The following is a 12,591-nucleotide window of genomic DNA, read 5'->3' on the forward strand; positions in this document are numbered from 1 at the left end:
CATATGTTTGAACCAAATTGACATAAAATGAGCTTTACAAAAATTTATCCAACGCAAGATTTTACCTCAAAACTAATAAATTGAAGGAAAAGAAAAGCCAGTTGTTGACACAATACATACCATAGGACTGAGCTAACAATGGAGCACCATACTCGCTTCTTCAAGAAAAAAAGGTTTTATTCAGACAGAGCATCAAGGAGGATAGGGGTTTATATAGAGAGCAAAATAAGGGTCTCACATTCACAAAAATGGTGAGTAGTTGAACAAAAGGTAGGAACTATATTTTGGTGGATTTAGTTTCCTTTTCTACTCCTTTCACTCATGATTCATTGAGAAAGGACGCAAAAAGGAGCTCATTAGGATAAGAAGAAGTAACTATTTCTTTTCATTTAGATGTGAAGGGTCCGCTTGTCTGGTAGGAGCAGTTAGCGCACATCACCTTGTGTTGGGACTTTGAAAGTTCAAAACCCCATGTTAAGTCTCTATAACTGACGGGGTCTGCCAAACCCTAGCTTGCCTATAAAAAAAAGACAGAAATCAATGTATTACCATTTTTTTCTTTTTTTTTTTGGCTAGGTCAGGAGAAAACCCTCCAATCACTGACCACACCCTGCCCACCAAAGAGTACACTCAACTTCAACCTTGCTCTGGATCCCATCTAGCTACCTTTATGGTATACATTCTTGAGTCATTCGGGTGCAATTTAGCCAAGCCTTAAGTTTTTAAGCCTTGGCTTGTAAAAAAAATGCCAAGGTCATGCTTGAGCTTGTCTCAAGCCTAGCTGTTCATGCTTGGGCTTGTTTGTTTTAGCCTCGAACTCAAATAAATAAGAGAAAATATATACGGTGCTATACTAAAGCATAGTGGACCAAATTTAACACTGTTACCAATAAAAATGTCCATTGAGAATTGTCTAATAAAATGACATGAAGTTGCTGCTTACATTAGGTACATTATTTATTTGTTTCAATCGTCCCTCACTTTTTTTTAGAGAGAACCATACCGCACACTGCTGAGATTCTGTACTAATTAATACATATTATTTGAATATTCTTGATAGAATCATAGCTACATTTCAAATTTAATAGCTTGAGAATTTAACTTGAATGATTAATGAATTCATAGTTCACCATAAACTTAAAAGGAAAATGGTGGAGAAGAAGAAATTGTCCAAAAGCAATCTAGTGTGACATTTGTCATATAATGGCTGCCCGTTATAACCTAGGACCATAATTTGGGATACTCTTCTGGATAGAGTTCTTCTAGCTGTGAAAGGGGGAAGACCTAGGGATGGCAGTGGACCGGGGCGGCGGGGGGACAAGTTCTCCACCCCCGCTCCATCTCAAAATCCTGCCATCCATTCCCGCACAGGTTTTGATTTTAACTTCTATCCCCGCCTCCATTCCTGTTTCATGTCCTCCATCACCGGTCCAAACAGGGCGAGGTAGGGCGGGGCGCCATTTTCCCTCGGTCCATTACCATCCTTAGAGAAGGATCAGGGACGGGGCGAGGCGGGGATTGAAGACGAGGATGGGGTAGGACAGGAAAAAGCATAAGTCCATCCCCACACGGGTTTTGATTTTAACCTCCATCCCTGCCCCATCCCCGTTTCATGTCCTCCATCCCCGGTTCAAACGGGGTGAGGGGAGGCGGGGCCCGGTTTTCCACAAGTCCACTGCCATCCCTAGGAAGACCCTGCCAAGTGTCAGTGCATGCTACAAAAGCTTGAAATAAGATTTTAAGCTTTTTATCTTTCCTTTTCATAGTAGATTAATTTTTTTTTTAAGTTTGCTAATTTTAACACATCTTTTGCTATCCCCTTGAGAAACTTTGTTAGAAGTTTTCAAAGGTGAGGTGAGTCCCACCTTGAAAGCTCACTTTTCAAAAGTTCTGATGAAACTTTGTCAGAAGAAGCATCAGCTATTTGAAGTGCCACAATTTTATTAAGATTGATCCTTAAGTCAGTGAACTAGGAAAGGTTTTTGGCTTGTACTTGTAGGATGCCATTTACCCTTTAAAAACTGGAAACACGTTTGTAAAATCTTTTTAAAACAAAATACTTGTGATTCACCAAACGTCTTCTTTGAATCAGGTCTAACAAAGGATAGCATGGCTGATCTAGTAAGTCAAGTCATTGGTCCAATTTTTAATTCAACTTTCAGGTTAGGGAGGGTCCCCAAATGGTAGCTCCAAAAATAGGCATAAAAATAGGTAATAGAATAGTACACAACTCATGCTCAACACTGGTCTCCCATGATTTTGGCTGAGATATGAGCAGTTATAGTTCTGCTCTCACTGTACTGTTGTAGTCAGGTGTTGCACAAAAGTTTTTACTTGGCCCTTATCCTGCAAGAAATTTTTTTGAACTTCCCTCTGGATTGATAGATTCTAAATAACTGCATGCAGTTCAGTGTTGCTCCATTCTATCAATAATGGAAAAGACAACTAGTAGCTCAAAATTAGGATCTTCCCCCCAAAACCAAAATTATCAAGAGCACCTTTGCAAAGTGGAAAAGTAAGGTCCATAGTAACCAAACTTGTCCTCGACAATTCATCGGGAAGTACCCTAATCAGCAATTCGTCATTAATCGGTCAACCTCAGCATTTGAACTCCTCAACAAATCATGATTAATAATAAAAAAAAGGTAAACTTTACTAGGCTAATTCTTGGACTAATTGTTAATGATCAAGTATATAACATAAGAGTGAGTGGTAGCTAAGCAACCCTTAGGTGCGCAGCTACCTGCACAACCACACTGGCCTGATGGACGGCCACAAAAAATTTGTGAAAAGGGGCAAAAACATATTTTTTCTTGTAGTTTTGCGCCTTTAGCAGTAAAAAAACGCCACTAAAGCAAAAAAAAAAAAGCGAAAAAACTTGTTAAAAGCAAGTTTTTCCCCACTGGTAACTGCACACCTAAGGGTTGTACCGCTACCACTTTTTCTATAACATAAATGCTATAGTTATATCAGATTTTGTAAAAAAAAAATTACTGAGAAGAAAATGTCTATCTTTAATAAATCCATTATACAAAATCCACAATGAACAAAAAGATAAAAATTGAAAACTTATCATGCCAATTTTGGCTTATTTAATAAAATTTTATTGATTTTAATGTGTTATTAGATATCATTTGTAATGAAATTTTAAATGATTTATATGTTATACTTTCTTCACTTGTAAACTTTATATTCTTATTGTAACGGTTAGCCAGAGCATTAAGTATGGTTAACCGGACCACAAAAGATGAAGTGGAATATATGGAAGGATATTTTCACACAACGCCTTCCTACTTAATGCCTCCACCAAATATCCTTACCTTTCAGACTTTTTGCTTGAATGAAATGAATATCCCAGAAAGCAACTTCTATCAAACTATTTTATATAAAAATAAAACCATTCGTTTTTTGCAAAAATAATTAATATCCATTTAAGTTCTCTTGTTTTATTAACCCCATCTTGACTTCTTAATTAGAGACATTTAAACCAACATGAAATCTCAATATGTAGCTAATATAATAGCTTTTGCCACATAAACACAACATTATGCTAACAATGGATATAGAGAAGTAAGGCAATTACTTGATCACTATGTCATAAAGACGTGGACACGAGGATGCGTGATGCGGATTCGATGCACAAGTTCGAAAATTATTTAAAAAACAGGACACGAGGACACATAATTTTTCAATTTTTAATCAATAAAAACTATTTCTGATATTTTAATATTAAAACAGTTTTTTAATGAAATATTACTTAAAATCATTAAAATAATATTAAAATGTTGACTTTGCTCGTGTCATGGGGGACAAGCCACCACATTGGCGTGTCCCCGTGACAGCTTGGTCGTAGGACAACGCTACAACTTTGCGGGACACTTGAAACGTATGAAAACTATGGTGTGTTAAATTTTCAATTAAATTTGAAATTATCCTATACATCTAATAACGTCAAAAAAACAATGGGAATTCTATTGATCAAACGCAAAGAACCACCTATGTTATTAGTAAAAATAGCAGCCGGGGTGGCCTTTTGAACTCCTCTGAACCTCATGGTAGCAGTCAATTGATAATTCAGGATTTCAGAGATTGGTTTTAGGGTCCACACTACAACACAGTCACTTGTCAGGAATTGTCTGAAGCCACCCATTTTGTTTTTCTTTTTGCTCGCCGTCGCCGACCTCTCTCTCTCTCTCTGTCTCTCGCATGAACCATACTTTCTCCCACCAGTGATCATCTCTCTCTGTATTTATTTGATTCTCAATGCTTTTGGTTATCTAAATTAGCATACCCACCTCCCCCTTCACTCATTTCCTTGCTCTTTCGGAGTCTTCTTTGGCTCTCAAGAGCAGAAAACGCCATCTTTCTGAGGAATCATGTTGGCCTTCTATGGAATCGGAAAGGGTTCAGTCGAGAATCCCATTTTTGTGGGGAACCCCAGCTCCCTATTCCCCAAGGGCTCGTATTTTTCCGCGCGTTCTTGCAGAGCGAGGCTTAACGTGGCGAGGTCTTGCAACGCTTCCATCGAGGGAAGCGTGGTTTCATCAAGGGATCCCTCGTCTGCAAGCGTTGCTGCACCTGATGTTAAAGGTATTCTTTCTTTCGTGTTGCTTTCTTGTGTTTGTTTAGGCAAAAGGAGAGGAGAACCCCTTGGCGGTGTTTGATTTTGTTCGAGAAACCAATTCTTTTTCGGTTGTTATTTGAAAGTTAGCAAAGAGGAAAAGAGAAAACAAGAGGGTGGTGTTGATTATTTTCACCTAAAGTGCCGTTTTTCATGTTCATTTTTGTAGAAGTCTATGGGGTCCTCTTTTTCATCTTGTTTCCATTTGAAAACGATTTCTATCATTCTAGTTTTATTGTATGCACGGGCATATCTTTTCCTTTTTCAGGATAAGAACTTGTGATTGTTTCTGATTTGAAATTGAAGAATGATGTGCTTGGTGCCACAATCAAATTTCAACTTGCTTACTCTTTTTCATATTTTCGTATTTAATCAATTATCAATTTGCTCTCCATGTTATTGTCGCTTTTTCAGAATATTCCATAAGAATATTCATTGTTGCCTTTGTTGCTCCGTTTTCTATTTTGTTGTTACTCTCTTTTTAGTTAGTATGGTCACTGCCGTATTTAATGTTCTATTTCCATTTTGTATTTCATTGTTTGCGTTAGCTTGGCTTATTTTGTCTTTGTGCTTAATTTGGCGAAACTATATATTGAGCATAGATCGGTTGTCGGGTTAAGAGAAGAGCATTTCACAAACTTAAGAATGCATTAGTGTGAAATTTTGATGCAAACAAGCATTTGATGCATTTCCAATAAACTCACTTTGATGTTAACTATTATAGATAACTACACTATTATCTGATGATCCATAATTTTGTGCTCAAGTTACTGTTTTTGTCTCATAATGGTCGAAGTTCCAACAGTGACCAGACTTTCATGTATCCTCTATAACATGAATATAACCAAGGTCCCTTTGTTACTTCTATTACTGTGGCTGATCCATATTTTGATCGTCATACTCATTTTACTCTTAGGCAATATGAGTGGTTTAGTGGACCATGGCTTGAGCATAGCAGATCCTGAAGTGCATGCAGTAATTGAGAAAGAGAAGCATCGGCAGTTCACATGCTTGGAACTCATTGCTTCAGAGAACTTTACATCCCGGGCAGTGATGGAAGCTGTTGGTTCATGTCTCACAAATAAATACTCTGAAGGATTGCCTGGTAAAAGGTAAGGCATGTGGCAATCTGCGATCATGCATTGGGTCCTAAGAGTTTTTTTTTGTTTTTTGGAAAAATGTAGCAGATCATTCATATTACATGTGAATCAGATACTATGGTGGCAATGAGTTCATTGATATGATGGAAACTCTCTGTCAAGAAAGAGCATTGGCAGCATTTCACCTTGATGGGAAATTCTGGGGGGTCAATGTTCAGCCACTATCTGGTTCTCCTGCTAATTTTGAAGTGTACACTGCTCTTCTTAGTCCACATGATCGAATCATGGTAGGTCTTTTATATGATTAATTTATTTTGAAAGCTTTGTGTTCCTTTGGTAATACCTTCATTCTTTTCATAAACTCTAATAGGGTCTGGATCTAGCTCATGGTGGACATTTGTCGCATGGATTCATGACCCCCAAGAGGCGAGTTTCAGCAACATCGATTTATTTTGAGTCAATGCCTTACCGGCTTGATGAATCCACAGGTCCCCCCCCCCCCCCCCCCCCTCACTTTTTCTTTTATATTTACCTATTTCTGAGTGAACATTAGAGCCACTTATTCTCTTTAAATGAAACGGACTTACATCACTTTCATGTATACTGCACTTGCATGCAGGACTTGTTGATTATGATATGCTTCAGAAAACAGCAACACTTTTCCGACCAAAAATTATTATTGCTGGTGCGAGTGCATATCCTCGAGATTTTGACTACCCACGCATGAGGAAGGTATTTGTTTTGTGTTACCATTGTATGAAGATATTTATAGAGATTAATATTTTTTCATGATACTACTAAGAGCTATAAGTGTGTTAATAAACCCTTAGCCATTGCTCAGTCTTTTGACATTTTATCTTCACTACTTTGTAAGATCGCAGATTCTGTGGGTGCATTTCTGATGATGGATATGGCTCATATTAGCGGGCTGGTTGCTGCTTCTGTTGTTGCTAATCCTTTTGAGTATTGTGATATTGTCACGACAACTACACATAAGGTAAAGTGATCTTTTCTGAGGGTGATAAGAGTTGGGGGTAAAGCGTCAAATTTAGTGGTCTTAATAAATTGAAACCCTATATTGGATTTAAATTCCACCTATTTCGGTCTATTGAACCTTGTAAACATAATTATATCTGGTTGTATTGGATTTGCAACTTAAAAAGCTTTCATATGTCTTAAATACATTGAAATTGTCAATGTTTCCAACTTGTGAATAATGCTTTCATATTTCGTAAAGTTTTACCCATAGTTTTCTAAGACATTCCGATGGTTCCTTTCCTTGTATTGACGGGCATGGCAATGAACTAATTTTATGCGAGCAAAATCTGCTCTTAGTATGGGATCAATAACGAATTAACGCTTTATAAGAAAATTCACTTCTTAATTTATCTTCAAAAAGGAAATATAGCACAATAACTGGAGAATTGGCCCTCTTACCATGGAACAAATTGCTTAAATTTCCAGCATGCCTGCACTGTTGCTTATTACAAGTGACTGCACAGTAAACTATAATACATTTAAGGACCAAATGATTGGTGAAGTTGTTGATGCAAGGAAATGAGAGCCTTTGAATACAAACAAGAATGTCCACCAATGGATACAAAATGGACAAGCACAAAAGTGGGCCACAAAGGGCATACTCACAAAACCCACAAAATGGCACACACAAAGAGAGCTCTCACAATATATAAAAATAATATTTTATTAACATTAAGTATGCAAGAGGCATACTTCAAAATGAGGGGTATCTCCCCTATTTATATACAAGAGATGGGAACCAAATAGCTGTTGTAGAAATCTAGGCGTTGGACTAGCTCCAACGGCTAGTCAACCTTTGTATTGAAAATAACAAAAATTACAATAAATTAATAAAGGATAAATAAAATTTATAATACACATAATATGTATATATGTATATCAATATGTCTACGACTCTACATGCATAAGTATGTATTAACATATATATATATATATATATATATATATATATATATATATATATATATATATATATATATATATATATATATATACATTTTAACAGTTGAATCATGGAAAATGGTTAAGAATTTTATTTTTAATTGAAATAAAATACTTTCTTTAGATATCAATGCATCTGATTAATTTTGTAACTTCTTGTTAACATGTGAACAGTTTTGGGGCTGTTGAGCAGAATCCCCTTAATATGAGCCTTGTTTACAATGTTCTTACAACTGGAGCTCTTACATTAAACTGAATGAGAGAAACCCAAATTCCATGGCAAGATAACTTGAGACCGAACAAAATAAATGCTTGCAAGTGCTGAATGTGAATCTTTTGTATCTCATATATAAACTAAATATGTGCTCTTACACACTTTGTTTGGTTGTAGCTGTTTGGTACTGGTGCAGTTTATGTGTGTAAATTTCCAAGAAGCTGGAATGCTATATGTTTAGTAGTGTTTTGATGAATTTAATGTTTGGCTGTTTCTGTTTGTGCGTGTTTTGAACAGAACAAGTTTGTCTGGATAACTTGCTTACTATTTCTCTTTGAGACATACAAACAGAAAATGAAATAATTTCCTTCATACAGTTCAAATCATTCTCAGATGCCCTGAGGCATTCTTTCCTTGTTTGCTGGGTAAGTTCACGTGCGTGCAAATGAGCACTTGCTGCAACAACACTTGGCTTTTCTCACATCCTCCTCCAATTTAGATAGAACCCAACAAAGGCCCACAGCTTTAATTGGACCCACATGAATCCTGTTGGTCCTGGTTCATGCTAGATTTGTCTTGTTGGTTTTGGACTCGCTTGACCCTGTTGGATCCAGTCTAGATTCAGCCAATATAGCATATAAGTTCGCACACATTTATATGTAAAAAACAATTTGATTTTATTTATTGTAATAATGGTCTTAAAAACTGTTTCTATTTATTATTTATAAATAATATAAACATAAGTACATCAAAAAGGGCCTTAGACATGAGACTTGTTATCTCCATAAGCCATAATTACATTTTCTACTGTTCAATTCCGCATGATGTGTTACTTTCTCTTCCAAATCTCTTTTTTTTTCTTGATACTAGAGCATTTCTTTTTAATGAATACAAGGGAACTTTCTTTTTGTTAATGAATGCAAGGAGCTTTTCCTGCAAATGTTCTTTTAAATATTTTGAATAATTATTTTGTATTATTCTATTTATGCCTTGCACTTATCTTTCCAAATTTATTTCCATGTTTGGAATCATTTATCTCCAGTCATTACGAGGTCCGCGGGGAGGTATGATCTTCTTCAAGAAAGAACCCGTTCTAGGTGTTGACCTGGAGACTGCCATTAACAATGCTGTTTTCCCAGGGTTGCAGGTAAATGAGTAGAATTTTCTCTTTCTATATCACCTCCTAATAATCACTAGATATATATTTACAACTGGGAACTGTATAAGTCAACTCTTTCTAGGGCCAAGTGCACAGCCACATGGACTTGAGCTGGATAGTGTTGCTGCCGGAGCAACAAAATCATGTTGACTGGCATCTAGTTGGTGAAGTACTTAGCCCAGTGAATGGTGTCCATGGGTTCAAGTTTTTTCTTGTTGACACTTAAATGAACAAAAGAAAAAAAAAATTGCTCCAGGGAAGTTCCTGATGGAACTGGCTTCATTTTATTTTATCTTCCTCTTTTTTCTGATAGTCAAGCTTTGAGATAGAATCATAGACCCATGAATCAATGATGTTTATCTTTACCAGACTCATATTTATATTTGTATGAGCAAAGTTCTTTATATGGAAACATGCATTTGCAGGGGGGGCCACATAACCACACAATTGGAGGACTTGCTGTCTGCCTAAAGCATGCTCAGTCTCCTGAATTTAAGGCTTACCAGGAGCAGGTATTTTCACCACATTTGGCATGATAATTATTTTCAAGTTGTTGCAGCTTTAACTTTTAATAAAATGTCTGAAAGCATAATTTGTACAGAGTTGTTCAAGACATGCTGAAGTTAGGATGAGCTACCCTTACTGGAGTTGTCCAAGTCTGTATGACTCTGAGCAAGTATTAGGATCTATGATTGCTGATTTAGATGAGTCCTAGTTGTGGCAGTCTGGATGAAATAAACATTTCAGCTTGAAAGAGTCAAACTCCATGTCTTGGACGGAGGCTTTTCCCAATCAATGACTCACTCCTAAGCGAGGGATAGGAACTGACATGGTGAAACCACAGTTTGCTTGTAATCTGTACTAAATGCTTAGTTGAACTCAATTTTATGAAAATATGATGTTCACCAAGTAGTTGGAACTTTTTGGCTGTTCATATGAATTTTTCCAGTTGACTAGCCCTCAAAAATCTATTTATATTGCCATTTAACTCCAATTTCTTGGGAATGATGTGTCCAGGTCACATCCTTGAACTTATTATTTGTCCTATCTTATTATAGATGTTTTTATAGACTCAATAAGGGCAACATTTATGTCGCCATTATTGATTAATCTATAACAGCAACATTTACGTCGCCGTTATAGAGTTGTTGCTATTGACCCTAATCCTTATATATATATATATATATATATATATATATATATATATATATATATATATATATATATATATATATATATATATATATATATTATAACGGCCGCATATGTCACCGTTAATGACACATCTATAACGGCGACATACACGGTCGCCGTTATAGAGTAAAACCTTATAACGGTGATGTCGTAATGTCATCCTTATTGATCAATAACGGCGACATGTAATGGCCGTTAAATTTTGCCGTCAAAAGTGTTTTAACGGCAAGAATTAACGGCCACATATGTCGCCGTTAAAGACAATCTATAACGGCGACATTTATTAATCGCCGTTAGAGACATATCTCTAACGGCGATATATAAAGTTGCCTTATAGATATATCTATAATGACGATATATAAAGTCACCGTTGTTGCGGCAATTCAATTCCAACAATAGAGGCGACATTTTGTGTCGCCGTTAATGAGTCGCTGTTATTAACCGTATTCCTTGTAGTGTCAGCTTGCCTGTTGAGTTAGTTGTTGATCATCACCCCTTTCTAAAAGAATTGAACCAGATCAACTCAATCTATAAGTTACGCCACCAGTCTCATGTTTCCATGACTATCTGATATTTAATCAGTACTTCTAACAATATTGAATCAACAACAACAACAACAACAACTACGCCTTCATCCCAAAACAATTGGGGTCGGCAATATGAACCTCTAACAATATTGAATATTGGTGTAAAATTCTTTGCAGGTTGTGTCTAACTGTAAAGCTCTTGCCAACCGTTTGATAGACTTGGGATACAAACTGGTCTCTGGCGGAACGGAAAATCACCTTATTTTAGTGGACCTGAGGCCTCTGGTAAGGCAATTATTCAACACATATTTGTCACACATGGATGGTGGCTGATTGTCTTCATCAGTTACTTGAATAGGCATTATTCTTTTACCAGTGAAGTTTATGCTTTGAATTATGGAAACCTACCTCAATTGGTGGTAAGCAAATTCATATTTGAAAATGATAGAATTTGCTTTCTTTTGCAAAGATGACGACCAGAAAATGGCACCAATTTTTTATTTTGTTTCTGTTTTTGGTCTAAAGAAATGTGGTCAGCATTCTAGCAATTCAGTCCCACCCACTATGACCAAAATTGAGATGTAAAGTTTTTAGACTACAGAAGTGCATTAGGGCTCTATCAACGTAGCTTAATCCCAATTTATATTTGTTAAAGTGTTAATTGTTGATGCCCATGATTGCAAAATATTGTAATGACAAGGCAGCATCCTGGCAAACTAGTAGAGTTAGAATAACTCTTTTTTACATAGGAAAAACTGTAAATAAAGGCAAACAAATAATATTGGAACACATTTATAGGAAATTGTAAAATCAGGAACTGCATGTAGAGGTGCTTTTAGTATATTTTGAGAAAACCTTTTGAGCAGGTTATTAGTGGTAACAAGTTAATGATATCAGCATTTGAAGGTCATCAAATTTTCAAAGTAAAGGATTTTTTACTTCTATACATAAATCACTGATTTTCTGGTGACTGGATCAAGTCTGTCAATTGTTTGATTTAAATTACTTGAGAATCAAGTGATTATATGGCTGTGAGAGAGGAATTGACTTGTTGCTTTCGGGCAATTGCTTTCAATCTCGCTTCTTTGGGGTGTTAGTTACTCCTATGTTTGCTGCTTCTACTGGTGATGATATTCATCGTTTGTATCTTTCCAATTCTTGATTACTCGATATAAAGGGGATCGATGGTGCAAGAGTTGAGAAAGTCCTGGACCTTAGCTCAATCACTCTAAACAAGAACTCAGTTCCTGGTACACTGCTATTTTGTTGGGCTTTTATTTTTTTCCAGTTCTCTTATGATCTGCTTCTGACACTCTGTGACCTTCCAGGTGACAAGAGTGCCGTTGTTCCGGGAGGCATCCGCATTGGGGCTCCTGCTATGACTACCAGAGGATTCAAGGAGTCTGATTTCATCTCAGTTGCAGACTTGGTCCATGAGGGTGTACAGATAGCACTCAAGGCAAAAGAAGCTGTCAAGGGAACAAAGCTAAAGGACTTCCTCGAGTTTGTGGAGTCTCAGGAGTTTCCTCTTATAGATCAGATATTTGATCTGAAAAAGAGAGTTGAAGGCCTAACGAGCCAGTTTCCATTGCCTGGTGTTTAGAAATCATGCTTCCATATTGCCTTCGTCTATCACCTGGTGAAACTTTTGTCATCATATGTATTGCAGAGAGAGAGAGAGAGAGCTTATCTCTGATTGGTGTTACATTATCAACAATGAGTGTATGTGCACATGTTAATGCACCGGCGGCAGGTAAAAAAAATTTTTAGATTTTGTTTTGTTTTCTTTTTATTTT

The 12,591-nt window shown here is 36.5% G+C and overlaps 1 protein-coding gene across 1 annotated transcript; it reads left to right on the forward strand.

Moving 5' to 3' along the window:
• The first annotated feature begins 4,122 nt into the window (after positions 1-4,122).
• On the forward strand, positions 4,123-12,563 carry LOC149843771 (serine hydroxymethyltransferase 3, chloroplastic-like). Its single transcript, XM_090001922.1, has 11 exons — positions 4,123-4,590; positions 5,538-5,733; positions 5,834-6,008; positions 6,092-6,209; positions 6,341-6,453; positions 6,596-6,718; positions 8,958-9,062; positions 9,500-9,586; positions 10,973-11,080; positions 11,973-12,045; positions 12,124-12,563. The coding sequence occupies exons 1-11, from the start codon at positions 4,377-4,379 to the stop codon at positions 12,396-12,398; spliced, it is 1,587 nt and encodes a 528-aa protein (XP_089858048.1). The 5' UTR covers positions 4,123-4,376; the 3' UTR covers positions 12,399-12,563.
• Positions 12,564-12,591: the final 28 nt, after the last annotated feature.

The sequence above is a fragment of the Nuphar pumila genome, chromosome 3 (genome assembly GCF_984573655.1).
Source record: "Nuphar pumila chromosome 3, dmNupPumi1.hap1.1, whole genome shotgun sequence".
Lineage (NCBI taxonomy): Eukaryota > Viridiplantae > Streptophyta > Magnoliopsida > Nymphaeales > Nymphaeaceae > Nuphar > Nuphar pumila.